Source organism: Podarcis filfolensis (assembly GCF_964270895.1).
Source record: "Podarcis filfolensis genome assembly, chromosome: 2".
Taxonomy (NCBI): Eukaryota; Metazoa; Chordata; class Lepidosauria; order Squamata; family Lacertidae; genus Podarcis; species Podarcis filfolensis.
The window spans coordinates 7059180-7073831 of NC_139605.1; the positions used below are offsets into that span (position 1 = coordinate 7059180).

Below are 14652 nucleotides of genomic sequence, written 5' to 3' on the forward strand. Positions count from 1 at the left end.
CCAAAGCAATGTTTCAAGATGAAGCTGGAAAGCTAAGAGTTTTGGAATGACGCAGTTAAAAATGCCGTCGCCATTTTGGGAGGCATTGTTGGAGCTCTTGGGTCTGGGAGGAGAAAGAGAGAAATAGAGTTGTTTACATATCGTGGATCAACTCCTCGGTGGGACTTAAGAGTGACAAATGCCAAATTTATGATGGAAACAGCGATGTTATCTACGAAGGAGATATATGGAAACCATCTGGACTTAGTGGAGGAACGGGAAATCCACACAGGATTATTATTTTGCTTATCGGTTTAAGGAGACTAACAGAAGAGATCGTAAAGGAAAAATAGAAATTATATGAACAAGATATGATGTGGAAACACCAAGATAAGACTGGATAGAATTATGAATTTTGTTTGGACTGATTGGGACTGATTTGGACATTAACGCAGTAATAAGAAGATGATCTGAATCCCCCTTTGGATCTTGAAGTATGGGTTCCCCCAACAAAATTTAAAAATTTGGCTTTGTAATTTGGAATTTATGTGATGTGATTTAATTTGATGTGATTGGCCAGTTAATAAAAATTATTTTAAAAAAAAAATATGGATGGTAGAGTTGGAAGGGACCATGAGGGTCATCTAGTCCGACCCCCTACAATGCAGGAATTGTTTCGCCCAAGCTGGGTCTCGAACCCACAACCCTGAGATGAAGAGCTTCATGCTTTCCTGACTGAGTTCTAAAATATAGCTGTGGGTTATGAAAAATGAAACAAATATAAAAGAAATGAAAAATACCCTTGAGGCTATGAATGCCATAAATAGGGGGGTGCGTGTGTGAGAGAGAGAGAGGGAGGGAGAGAGAGAGAGATGCACAAAGAGTTAAAGCAGAAAGAGGCTGCGATTCCTAGCAAGGACGCTGCAACGCGGGGTGCTTTTCAACGCAGCTGTCCCTCTCCCCCCTCGCCAGGAAAAGTGTGTGTGTGTGTGTTTGTGCACGCGTTGCGCGCCTGGTTTGGTGCACGGAGATTCCCGGGGAGGAAACGGGACTGGGGGGGGGGCGCTAATTAGCGAAAGAGACAATCAGGGGGTTCCTCCCCCGCTCCCAGCATCTAGGGGAGGGTCGCGTGTTCCCGTTTGGGGAGGAGAGTGGTGGGCTGGGGAAAAGGCTCCTTTGCAGATTTCTGCACAGCAAACCGCCGCTGAAAAGGTGCGCCAGACGACTATGCTGCCGTATTATTATTGCTATTAGAAGAAGTCACTTGAAAAGGTTGGAATAGGCAATGCTGCTATATTGTCATGTTGATGCTGTGTTACCGTTGTTTTATTTGACGCCTGTGCTGCTGTATAATCATATTTATTCCTGCGTATTATTTGATTTTACAAATTCGTTCACACAAATAATATTCTTGCACATACTAGAATTTTACACAAGATTCTTCCGAATCTTAGGACTGCCCCCCACACACTCCATGGGTTCTTGTAAGTAACCTTTTTAGCTGCATATTTTAGGTCAATCCAACTTACAGTCCTCCATTGTGTCCAAATCATATTTATTCTTATGGAGACAACCATGCAGCTGTATTATTGCTTGAAAAGGTGCTGCGTTGTTGTCGTTGTTGTTGTTATGAATGATAATCGTCCCTATTGTCCTGGCCTCAAATGATGAGTTGTCAAGGAGACGGCGAAGAATTGATTTGTGTTGACTTTGCAAACTGCGTCAGCTTGAAAGGGAAGAAGCAACACAATGCACAGAACAGCCTCCTGCCTTATCTAGTGACATGTTGTTTAGGTTGTTTTACAGGTTTGGGCATTTAAGTGGCATGGAGGGACCACTAGCCAGCATCTTTGGGGCCTTTGCCATGATGTTAGCAGAGCCTCTTCTGCCCTATGCCTTGGCTCCTTATTTAGGAGGCAACAACGGTGCAATTATAATTACTTCACAACCCCCAGGGCCCCTTTCGACTCTGGGAATTGTAGCACAACAAGGAGAGAATAGGGGATGCCCTAAAACTCTGAGCACCGTTAACAAATTATAGTTCCCAGGATACTTTGTGGGTAGCGGTCTGATCCTGATATATCTTCTTCGGCGATCACTTGTAGCCAAGTAAGATTTTCTTCCATAAACACAGTTTTAACAGTGAGTCCATAAGTGACTCTGGAGGCTAATTCTGGATCCGCACATCCTTCCACAGTGGGGACATTGGTTTCCGGGCAGGAGTTGATCACTGTGTGGATTTGCCAAACGTGCCTTCCTCTTAGCTAGTTTCTCCCTTTCGTCCTGAGTTCGAGTGTCTTCAAAGTCCATGGCACCTTTGGTAAAGGCTGTTCTCCAACTGGAGCGCTCGCAGGCCAGTGTTTCCCAGTTGTCAGTGTGTATACTACATTTTTTTAGATTTGCCTTGAGAGAGTCTTTGAACCTCTTTTGTTGACCACCAGCATTACGCTTTCCATTTTTAAGTTTGGAAGGGAGTACCGTATTTTTCGCCCTATAGGACGCACCGGCCCATAGGATGCACCTAGATTTGGGGGGGGGGGAATAAAGGGGGGGGAAAATTATTTTCCCTCCCCCCCAGGCGCAGGGCTGGGGCGGGGGAAGCCCGAGCTTCCCCCGACCCCAGCCCCCAGAACGGGAGCTTGCCGGGCTGGGGGGATAGTTTCCTGAAGCCTGGAGAGCGAGAAGGGTCGGTGCGAAAGCCTGCATTCGCCCCATAGGACGCACACACATTTCCCCTTCATTTTTGGAGGGGAAAAAGTGCGTCCTATAGGGCGAAAAATACGGTAGTTGCTTTGGGAGACGATAATCAGGCATCCGCACAACATGACCAATCCAACGAAGTTGATGGATGTTGAAGAATAATTGCTTCAACACTGGTGATCTTTGCTTCTTCCAGTACACTGGCATTATTTCGCCTGACTTCCCAAGTGATGTGTAATTTTTTCCGGAGACACCATTGATGGAATCTTTCGAGGAGTTGGAAATGGCGTTCATAAGTGGTCCATGATCCTGATATATATGTGTACAGGGGCGCGAGTCTGGCAAACATCCTCACTTTTGACTTCCTGACTTTTCCTGAAGACATTGTGTTTTTTTATGCTAACAGGCCATTATAGCTGTTTGATTTCTACAGTGGTACCTCTGAATACGAACTTAATTCATTCCGGGGGTCTGTTATTACCCCGAAACATTCGTATCCAGAGGCGCACTGTTCTGCGCAGATGCGGGCGGTGAAAACCTTTACTTCCAGGTTTGCCTTGTGCGTAGCCCGAACCATTCGCAAAGGGGGCCGTTCGTATCCAGAGGTACCACTGTGTTCTGGATTAGCTGGTCACTTTTACTTTTTTATTAAAAAAAACAAAAAACACAGTGTTTTATGTTTTAACACTGCCTTGGCATTTCATCATGCAGCAGCGAAAAAAGATATGATTTTGTACAATGCATAAAATAAATGTCAGTTTATGGCCATGAGCAGTGTTTTTTTCTGGGGATACACAGGTGTACGCATACCCCTAAACATTTTGTGAATCTTTGTACTTTTGTCCATTTACTGTATTTATTTGAACTATAAAATGGTGATTTTCTTGAGTCAAAATGAGAGCACCCCTAAACTTTTTTTTTTAGGAAAAAAAGCACTGGCCATGAGTAACTTAGGCCCATTTCTTTTGATTGGTTTGCTCTAAATTCTGCCAGATTCTTGGCTTTTAGGTTCTAATTTTGTTGTAATAGAGACCCTGTTCATTTAATCGTACGTGGTACACACCACTTAAGGGATTTCTGAAACCTTAAATGGTTTCTAAATCCATTTAATTGAATAGACCTGGAGCAGACCAGGAAGCTCTTAATCTCAGGGTTGCGGATTTGAGCCCCACATCAGGCAAAAGATTCTTGCCTTTTTTTACGATTCTGTGATCTTTCTTTGCTATACCCAGGGAGCTACCCCTAGAATGTGGCAGCATCAACCGCCACGACTCTCTGGGTTACTTTGAGTCCCTCGGGCTGCCAGCCAAGGTGGAACCGGCATGAAAATGGACCCAGGAAGCTGTCCGCAAGGGGAGGCGCTGGACGGCAGCGGGAAAGACCCCCATGAGACCGTTGGAGAAGTCGTCCAAAAAACACCCGACGCAACCTTAGTTAAACAAGAGCCCTGTGAGGGTTTGCTTCAACACTGGGAAGCCCAGTGGCAGGAGTTCCTGAAGATGGTGGAGGCCCCTCAGCCCCTCAGCCCCACTGGCCCGTTGCCGGAGGAGCCCAAGCCATGGGGCGACCCTAAGGCCTTCCTGGCCACCTTTGAGCAAGTGGCTGAAGCCTGCCAGTGGCCCCGGGAGGAGTGGGCAGCCCGGCTCCTGCCGGCCCTCGGCGGTGGAGCCAAGCAGGCTTTCCTTGCACTCGAAGCCCGAGACAGAGAGGATTATGGGAAAGTGAAGGCGGCCATCTTGCGCTGGGATGCCCTGAGGCGGGAGAAGCAGCGGCAGCGCTTCAGGGGCTTCTGCTACCAGCAGGCCAAGGGGCCGAGGGGGGCCCATAGGCAGCTCCGGGACCTGTGCCAGGCGTGGCTGAAGATCGAGAGGCACTCCAAGGAGCAGATCCTGGAGCTGCTGGTCCTGGAGCAGCTCCTGGCCATCCTTCCGGCCGATGTCCAGAGCTGGGTCAGGCAGTGGGGGCCGGAGACGTGCGCCCAGGCGGTGGCCCTGGCCGAGGACTTCCTCCAGAAGGATGCCGAAAGGATGGAGAAGCAGGTGAGGAGGAAAATATAATAATAATAATAATAATTTATTATTTATACCCCGCCCATCTGGCTGGGTCTCCCCAGCCACCTTGGGTGGCTTCCAACAAAGTATTAAAATACAGTGGTCTGTTAAACATTAAAAGCTTCCCTAAACAGGGCTGCCTTCAGATGTCTTCTAAAAGTCTGGTAGTTGTTCTTCTGTTTGACATCTGGCGGGAGGGCGTTCCACAAGGCAGGTGCCACCACTGAGAAGGCCCTTGCCTGGTTCCCTGTAACTTGGCTTCTTGCAGTGAGGGAACCGCCAGAAGGCCCTCGGCGCTGGGCCTCAGTGTCCGGGCAGAATGATGGGGGTGGAGACGCTCCTTCTGTAAATTTGTAAAAATGATTACAAGTAGGCTTGCTAAGATCTTTAAGGCTGAATCAGATAAGTGCTGGAGATGCAAAGAGGTGGAGGGAACTTTCTTCCACATGTGGTGGACATGTAAAAGGGTAAAAGAGTATTGGGAAATAATCCATAATTAATTGAAAAAAGTGTTCTAAAGCACTTTCCCAAAAAAACTCAGAGTTCTTTTTGTTGGGGATATTTCAGATGGAAATTCCCAGGTGTTAAAAAATGTTATTTATGTATGCCACTACTGTGGCCCATGTTTTGTTAGCCCAAAAATGGAAAACCAGCGATTGGCAACTTAAGCTGATGGAATATGCACAGCTTGCAGACTTAACATATAGAATAAGAGAACAAGAAGAACATAGGTTTAGAGAAGATTGGAAAACATTTATTGAATATATTGGGGGGGGGAATTGTGTACACTTGAGAATTCAGATAAATTTTGTAAATAAATTTTGATGGATGTAATAATGGAATGCTGAATGGTTTAGTTTTTGTAAAATATTCAGGGACTTATGTTATGCAAAATGAACCATGGACAGAGAAGAAGGGAAGTCGCTGAAATTTTAAGGATGTTTAAATGAGGATTTTAAATTGTAAAACAGAAAATTCAATGAAAATTATATATAAAAAAGAAAGAGAAGCAGGTGAGAAGGTTTCAGGCGGCTGAGTGGGCCAATTTCGGCAGAGGGACATGGTGCAAGTCATGTATACCTCAGCGCAGAAGACCTTGCGTAGGGGAAAGACCGTAGCTCAGGGGTAAAATGTCAGCATTTCCTTCAGAAGGTCCCAGATTCAGACCCCCAGGCTGGGGGAGACCTCCATCTGAAAGACCTCCAGCTAGATGGATCAATGATCTAAATCAGGTTGCAGGCAGGCAGGGAGTATGTTGCATCAGTTTTCCTTATTATTATTATGCTGTCGTCTTAACGTTCTAGTCACCTGTTGTGTTAGGGAAATGTGACTTTTTGATCAGTGTACTGGCAGGGCGGTCCAACGTCTCAGACCAAGTGTGCAGCAAGAATCAGATGTCAAGGAAATAAACAACTATCTGACTTTTGGAAGACACCTGAAGGCAGCTTTCCAGGGCCAATCAGCCAGTCAGAAGCCATGCCTCGGTTTGCGAACGTTTTGGAAGTCGAACGGACTTCTAGAGCAGATGTGAGTTTGAGAACCAAGGTACCACTGTACCATAGCTGTCAACCGTCCCTTATTTGGCGGGAAACTCCCTTATCCCAGTGCCGTGTCCCGCCGCTGTCCCTTATTGATGATGTCCCTTAAATTCCCTGGGTTTCAAAGGAAGCAGCTCCTCTCCCTCCCTCCCTGCCGGCCAGGGAGGAGGGAGGCTCCAACTGTGTTGTTTGGCTGTGTTGCTCACCCAATAAGGAGTCTAAGAACGACTGGGGGGTGGAGCTTGCATGCCTTGTGCCCATCAAATCGGCTGTGTTGCCTGGGGACTTGCCTTTGCTAAGCGCTTCCCAGCGGAGAGGTGACGGTGGTTTCCCTTGCTGCATCCCCTTTGCCGGGTTGCTGTGCTGTGGGAACCATCGCTTGAGGCTTCGTTTGGCTGCTGGCTGGGCTTTCTGCCTTTGGCTCGGAGGGGCTCAGAAGTTAAACATACCTGTGCCCAGAAAATCCCTTATTTTGGCTGCTGGTCCCTTATTTTCAAATCTGTAAGTTGACAGCTATGCACTGTACTCGTGGGCCGCACCCTGAATTAAATTTCCGTAATGTAAATTAAAATATAAACTAAAATATATTTCATATCATACAATATATGCCATTTATAGAGAGATTGTGTGTGTGTTAAATGCACAACAGGTTTAATATATTTAATTGTTAAACCAATTTAATACACAAAAGATGTGTGTGTGTGTTAACAACCTATGACACAAAAATAACTTTTATTATTATTATTTTTAAAATAATCTTTATTAATTTAAATTACACACATATGCAAAGAATTTACAAAGAATTTACAATCTCATACTACAAAAAGAAAATTAAAGAAAAAAAATTAAGAAAAAAGAAAAGAAGAAAGTACAGAAAAAAGAAAGAAGAAAAAGCAGATTTACGTGCATAAAAAAACTTAATCTTCCTAATTAATACCTAAATAAACACTTAAATAAAAAAGACTTCTGACAAAACGAGTCTTCCAACCATTCTCATTGTACTGTTTATACTGTCATCGTTTTCCACCGCACAGTTTTATATTCTTTACTATTGTTCCCGTCTACTCCACAAATGGTATTTGTTGGGTTTACAAGTATCACTCAAGTTCTGCTAATATGGTGTGGTTGGTACAATATGATCTTATATAATTCTTAAATATTCTCCATTCTCCAAATAGTTTCTGGTTCAATTCTCCTCTAACTCTTCCCGTCAGTTTTGCTAGTTGTAAATATTCTAACATGAGCATCTGCCAATCTGTGATTGTCGGTATTGTTTCGTTTTTCCACTTCCTCGCCACAAGAATTCTTGCTGCTGTGGTGGCATACATGAACTTTTTTAGGCTTTAAGATGTTTTTTCTTCCAACGTTGCCAAGGGCTGCCGAAAGAGGCCTCGCGGGATACGGGTTGGTCCTTGTTGTTGTTGTTTAGTCATTTAGTCGTGTCCGACTCTACGTGACCCCATGGACCAGGCACTCCTGTCTTCCACTGCCTCCCGCAGTTTGGTCAGACTCATGTTTGTAGCTTCGAGAACACTGTCCAACCATCTCGTCCTCTGTCGTCCCCTTCTCCCGGTGCCCTCCGTCTTTCCCAACATCAGGGTCTTTTCCAGGGAGTCTTCCCTTCTCATGAGGTGGCCAAAGTACTGGAGCCTCAGCTTCAGGATCTGTCCTTCCAGTGAGCACTCAGGGCTGATTTCCTTCAGAATGGATACGTTTGAGCTTTTTGCAGTCCATGGGACTCTCAAGAGTCTCCTCCAGCACCATAATTCAAAAGCATCAATTCTTTGGTGATCAGCCTTCTTTATGGTCCAGCTCTCACTTCCATACATCACTACTTCCATACATCACTTCCATACATCACTACGGGTTGGTCCACCCTGCTTTAAATTGTTGCTCTCGCCTGTTTCCAGGTGCTGACTCTCCTCGCGGAGGCGGCCGTCAGTTTCACGGGGCCAAGCCAGGATCCTGTAGATGCCGACCAGAAACAGCTCAGCATGGCAGCCAAGCAGGAGGACTGTGGCAGCGGAGAGGCCGGTCTGATAGGTGAGCATTGTTACCTGCCTGACTTCCTGGTGGGAGTGGAGAAAATCCCAGCAGAGCTCAAAATCCTTGGATCGGGCAGCTCAGCTCAGTGGCACTTGGGAGGTTGCGGGTTCAAGGCTCTGTAGGCTCAGCTCCAACAGCGAAAGCCGCTGTCGGGCTCCCAGCTCCCCTCAGCCCCATCTGGGAGCTCCAAATTCATGGAGCCAACAGTGTCTACTATCTACGGTGGCTATGCTCTACCTGCACTGCTGGAGGCAGCTCAGTCGGTAGAGCCTGAGACTCTTCATCTCAGGGTCGTGGGTTCAAGCCCCACGTTGGGAGAAAGATTCCCTCATTGCAGGGGGTTGGACTAGATGATCCCCGGGACCCCTTCCAACTCTATGGTTCTGTACTGCTGGGAATCACAGATAGGGCTCGGCCCAGTAGAGTGGTACCTTGGGTTACAGACGCTTCAGGTTACAGACTCCGCTAACCCAGAAATAGTGCCTCGGGTTAAGAACTTTGCTTCAGGGTGAGAACAGAAATCATTTTCCCATTGTACTGTGGAGAGTGTATTAACTTATGGTCTGTGTGTGTGGTTTGGGAGCTGCACGTTCGGGGAAAAACAATGCTCTCCAGGGTTGTAAAGACTGCGGAGAGAATAATTGGGCGCACTCTTCCCACCTTGGATCAAATCTATGCTTCCAGGTGCCATAAGAAAGCTGCAGAGATAGCGCAGGACAGTGCGCACCCCGGAAATGATCTCTTTCAGCTTCTGCCTTCTGGAAGAAGGTACAGGGTTATAAAGACTAGGACTAGCTGCCTGAGAAACAGTTTCTATCCAAATGCGATTTTGGTTTTAAACACAGTGTAAGGTAGTCTCTGTGGGAATATATTGTATTTAATAATGGGGTATCAGAGTTTTTAGGGGGCTAACCAGGCTGGGATAGCTGGGATAGCAGGCTTGTTGGTTTTTTAATGTCTGATGTAGATTTTTTTCAATTTTGATATACGGTATGTGATATCTTTATTGTCATTGTCCCATACAGAACAATGAAATCTACGTACATTGGGACAATGAGAATAAAGATTATCGTATGAAGGTCCTTTTCTGATATTCTCACTTCAAATTCTGGTTTCATTGCCCCTGGCCCCTGCTCTTCACTGGGCTGACCGCACGTTTCTGATTGGGATGACTCTCTTTTTCCCTAGCCGCTGAAGGCTGTGTTGACGCTTGCGAAGAAGCAAAATACACCCCAGGCGGTCTGGAGCAGTTGGGGCTCCTCGGTCTGTCTCCAGAGAGGGCAGAGCAGAGCATTTCCCCATGGAATAAGCAGGAGAATCAGCACATGAGAGAGAGCCATCAGGAAATCAACCTGGAGAAGACCACATGTGGATCCATTCCTTTTAGAGGAGATCTCAATGAAGTTGGCGATGTCACGGTCCAGCAAAGAATCTCCAGCGGTAAGAGACGGGACACATATTCGATGGGTGTTACTCGACTTAGGTAAAGGTAAAGGGACCCCTGACCGTTAGGTCCAGTCGTGGCCAACTCTGGTTGCGGTGCTCATCTCGCTTTATTGGCCGAGGGAGCCAGCGTACAGCTTCCGGGTCACGTGGCCAGCATGACTAAGCCGCTTCTGGTGAACCAGAGCAGCGCACGGAAATGCCGTTTACCTTCCCGCTGGAGCGGTACCTATTTATCTACTTACACTTTGACGTGCTTTTGAACTGCTAGGTGGGCAGGAGCTGGGACCGAGCAACAGGAGCTCACCCCGTTGCGGGGATTTGAACCGCCAACCTTCTGATCGGCATGTCCTAGGCTCTGTGGTTTAACCCACAGCTCCACCCACGTCCCTACTCGACTTAAAATTAACGGACCCAACTTAGCTTCATTCATCAGCGGGTCTACTCAGAGTAAAATGCGATTGAATATTACCCACTGCTTGTGAGAAAATACAGTCATACCTCATGTTACGTTTGCTTCATGCAAATTAATAAGCAAAAATACTAGTAATACCAACTGCTGGGAACTCTAGATGGTTGGTTCTCGCTGTCCTCATACATGCCTCTTTCCTTTCCTTCTTTTCCCCATGTTCTGTTAGATGGCAGGCAGGCGAGAGCGTTCGAAGGGAAGCACGGTTGCCTGGGGAGCCTGGAGCGAGCGGAATGGTACCCGATCCCTCCCGTGTGCCCGGGAAACGACCCCCCGCTCTCGGGGCACAAAAGACCCCCGGCTCAGAAAGCACCCTACCGGTGCAGTGAGTGCGGGAAGAGCCTCAGCCGCAAGGACAACCTGACCCGGCACCAGCAGATGCACGAGGGGAAGAAGAAGCCCCACCAGTGCTCCTCCTGCCCCAAGACCTTCCGGGATAAGTCTCACCTGATCCGCCACGAGAGGATCCACACGGGGGAGAAGCCCTTCCGCTGTGCCGCCTGCGGCAAGAGCTTCAGCTGCAACTCCTACCTGGTGGTGCACGAGAGGATCCACACGGGCGAGAAGCCGTACGCCTGCGCTGCCTGCGGCAAGAGCTTCAGCTGCAACTCGTACCTCCTGCGCCACCGGCGCATGCACACGGGCGACCGGCCCTACAAGTGCGCCACGTGCGGGAAGCGCTTCGCCTGCAGCTCCAACCTCATCCTTCACAGGCGGACCCACACGGGCGAGAGGCCCTACGAGTGCGCCTCCTGCCCCAAGACTTTCCGCCAGAGGTCTCACCTGATCTTCCACGAGAGGATCCACACTAAGGAGAAGCCCTTCCAGTGTCTCGCCTGCGGGAAGAGCTTCGGGCGCAACGCCCAGCTGGCGCAGCACAAGAGGAGCCACACGGGGGAGAAGCTCCACAAATGCTCCATCTGCGCCAAGCGCTTCAGCTGCGTCTCCTACCTCATCCAGCATGCGAGGATCCACCAGCGGGACAAGCCCCACAAGTGCCCCGACTGCGGGAAGAGCTTCCGCCGGAGCGCCGAGCTCTCCTCGCACCGCAGGATCCACACGGGGGAGAAGCCGTACCGCTGCTTCGAGTGCGGGAAGACCTTTGGCTGGAGCGCGGGCCTCACCTCGCACCGGCGGACCCACACGGGCGAGAAGCCCCACAAATGCGCGGACTGCGGGAAATGCTTCAGCCGCAAGCGGTTCCTCCTCGCGCACGGCAGAGTCCATGTCAGGGAGAAGCCTCATGAGCGCTCTTGACTGCGGGGAGAGCTTTGTTTCGAACTCGCATCTTGCGAGAAAAACCCACACAGAGGAAGCCGTGTAAACTGGTGCTGGCCTGCTCGTCGTTCCGGGGGTCTCCGGCTGTTTGCCGTCGCTCAGAGGAGAAACCTTGCCTCGGTTGCTCTTAGGGGTTTGCTGGTTAATCGGAACTCTCCCTGGAATGAACGGAGGAAAAGCACCACAGGAACCTTACTTCCGGGTTTTGCCACATGCGCAGATGCTCAAAATGACGTCACGCGCATGCGCGGAAGCAACAAAATGCGACCTGTGCACGCACAGACGCATCTTACGTTTTACTCAGGATGTGAACAGGGCTCCGGAACGGATCCTGTTCGCATCCAGAGGTACCACTGTACAGTTGTACCTTGGAAGTTGAACGGAATCCGTTCCAGAAGTCCGTTCGACTTCCAAAACATTTGGAAACCAAAGTGTGGCTTCCGATTCGGAAGCCCCGTCGGATGTTCGACTTCCAAAAATAGTCTGCAAACCGGAACAGTCACTTCTGGGTTTGCCGTGTCCGGGAGCCAAAACATTCGAGAACTAAGCTGTTTGAAAACAAAGGCACGGCAGATTATTATCATTATCATGATCATCATTAAATTTAATTGAAATTCAATAAATCATTAAATTTATTACCTACCCTTTGCTAGCAGGTCCAAGTGTGGGTTACAACAATTAAAAATTCAAACGTTTCTCTTTTCCCTGGCCTTTGGTTAATTACCTATCTTTGAAACTGTGTGTGTGTGTTTTGGGGCGGGGGTTATTGTTTTGTTTCTTATTACGTTATGTATTTTTTTGTTTTTATACTGTAAACCTGTGATCCTCCGATGAAGGATGCTATATAAATTTAATAAATAATTTTTAGAAAAAACAAAACTGGATTACAATCGCAGGAATAGGGTATGCCCTGCAAACACGCCTCTTAGGTACCAGAGGGGTACAGGGTAAAGAGGTGCACCTTCATAATTGCCTCTTAGGGCTACCCTGGAGATGGTGACACCAGGGAGGAGTTGTTCTGTGTGCCCCAAAGCTAAGCCTTATCAGCTGGGATATCTCAGCATGGGACTCTTAATCTCAGGGTTTGAGCTACGTGTTGGGCAAAAGTTTCCTGCCTTGCAGGAGGTTGGACTAGGTGAACATCGCAGTCCCTGCCAACTCTACGATTCTATGATTTAGGAACACTGAAAACTTCAGTTTCAAAAAATGGTGCACAAGCTCCGTTACGTGCCGTGGAGATGCACGGAAAACACAATTTAAGTCTCTCTGAAAGAAGATATCGGAGCACTCCAGATCATTTGCTTGGGTATACAGTCATACCTTGGAAGTTGAACAGAATCTGTTCCGGAAGTCCATTCCACTTCCAAAACGTTCAGAAACCAAGGCACAGCTTCCAATTCAATCGGAAGAAATAGAAGCTGCATCGGACTTTTGGGTTCCAAAAGAACATTCACAAACCGGAAAACTTACTCCCGTATTTGCAGCGTTCGGGAGCCAAAGCGTTCGACTTGCAAGCCGTTCGACTTCCAAGGTACGACTGTATGTGCAAAACAGAGATACAAAAAATTAACAGCAACACGCTCCCCACAGTACAAACCCCACTAAACAGTACCCCGGTTCAAGTCTGTTTGGCAGCCTCCGCTTTTGTAGCTGGAGTCAGTCCGGGGCCTGCCCTCCCAGACCAGGTGGGAAAAGACCTGCAAGGCAGGGAGCAGCTTTTCCAGGACTCACAGACAATGAGGGGAACTCAGGCGGCAGTATGTCTTGAGCAATACTGAGATAGATGGATCTGACTCTGTTTAACACATCTTCCCATTTTCCTACTGTGCCCTGTTCAGAAAGCTTTTAATACCCTGTTTTTAAGAACATAAGAAGTGCCCACCCTGTTCTCACGGTGGCTGTGCTGATGTAAATAAATTGGGGTTTGGCTTTTGCTGCCCAACTTCCCAAGGGACTCTTGAGTCCCCTAAATCCATGATCGGTCAGAGAAGTGTAATAAATGAAAATCTGCCCTTATTCCCTTATGGGGGACACAAGAGCCCTTATAGAGTCCTTTGTAGGTTCTCCATCGGTCAGAGATAATAACAGAGGCCAACCAGAGAATACTGAGAAGCAAAGCAGCTTGTAAGCCTGATCTTTATTGATCTATTGCAACAGGGTGCTCCCCTCACCCGCAGGAAAGGAGGAGGACCCAGAACCCAGGTGTGTCCGCCCTTATATAGACACTTTAAATTGCCCACCCTGGAGTCCAAGACCACCCCCAGAAACATCATACATACATCACAGAAAGGGCGGTCTACAGCAGAAATCTAAGTGGGTTGTTTATCTCCTGTCGTTGTTTATGTCCTGTCTGCCAGGTTACCTGTTAATGCTTACCCTGGGGAACCTGGCCAGTCTTTTGTAGTGACAAAGCCACTTCCGGCCTGCCCAGGAGGTGGGGTTGCGGGCTTCACGCCCACCCCCACATGAACGGGGGCTGGTTTCAGCCCCCGCGAGAGCAGGGGAATCCCGGCCGCATCTTCCCCCACAGCCAGCCAATCGGCTGGCTGGGGGGCATGGCCTGCCCTATTTAGGGCCAGTGCAGAGGGGGCTCGCCCTCTTTTCGCCGGCTAGCCCCCACGTTTGTTTCCCGCATATCAGCTGTTCCTGTTTGGAGTATAGGCCCTGCACCGTCCACTGGGATAGAAACCATGCCGTTAATGGGGACCTAGGGTGCAGGAGCTATGAGGGCACGCATCTGGATAATCAGGCACAGCATTGGGCCAGAGTCTGTGCCATCAATTCCGGTCTCTGGCTGCACCTTAACTACATCAATATATCTTGGATCTCTCGGAGGGAAATGCGCTGGACCGAAATGTTGCTCGCTATTAGGGCCAGAGTGGCAGCAGAGGGCCCCCCAGATGCTTTAGTTATCCAATTAGGTGAAAATGAGTTAGCTTACAGAAAGGCAGTCGACTTGATGTGGCATATCTTTAGCGACTTTGAGGAACTTAAGGCCTCTTACCCAAACGTCAGTATTATTTTTATTTGGGCCTCATTGATGGAGAGGCGGGTTTGGAGAGATTGCAGGTGCCCGATTGCCATAAATAGGGCTAGGAAAGCCTTGGATCGGGCGGTGGTGCGTAGAGTGGCAGCCCTGGGTGGGAGG

General features: G+C 48.3%; 1 protein-coding gene across 2 annotated transcripts; it reads left to right on the plus strand.

The window, feature by feature from the left end:
• The first annotated feature begins 1038 nt into the window (after positions 1-1038).
• LOC310756555 (uncharacterized protein) lies at positions 1039-12358 on the plus strand. Of its 2 annotated transcripts, XM_083600827.1 has the most exons (6): positions 1039-1251; positions 3912-4718; positions 6084-6257; positions 8179-8311; positions 9503-9754; positions 10396-12358. In XM_083600827.1, the coding sequence occupies exons 2-6, from the start codon at positions 4002-4004 to the stop codon at positions 11481-11483; spliced, it is 2364 nt and encodes a 787-aa protein (XP_083456953.1). In that variant the 5' UTR covers positions 1039-1251; positions 3912-4001; the 3' UTR covers positions 11484-12358. The 2 variants fall into 2 exon arrangements, with proteins under 2 accessions (XP_083456953.1, XP_083456954.1); XM_083600828.1 differs by lacking the exon at positions 6084-6257 and having other exon boundaries at positions 10396-12357.
• Positions 12359-14652: the final 2294 nt, after the last annotated feature.

Bases quoted from the DNA above. Each gene is read 5' to 3' on its own strand.
- LOC310756555 (XM_083600827.1), top strand. From the start codon at position 4,002: ATGAAAATGGACCCAGGAAGCTGTCCGCAAGGGGAGGCGCTGGACGGC. The intron at 6,258-8,178 runs GTGAGTTTGAGA...GCCTGTTTCCAG, and splicing joins AACGGACTTCTAGAGCAGAT to GTGCTGACTCTCCTCGCGGA. The intron at 8,312-9,502 runs GTGAGCATTGTT...CTTTTTCCCTAG, and splicing joins CGGAGAGGCCGGTCTGATAG to CCGCTGAAGGCTGTGTTGAC.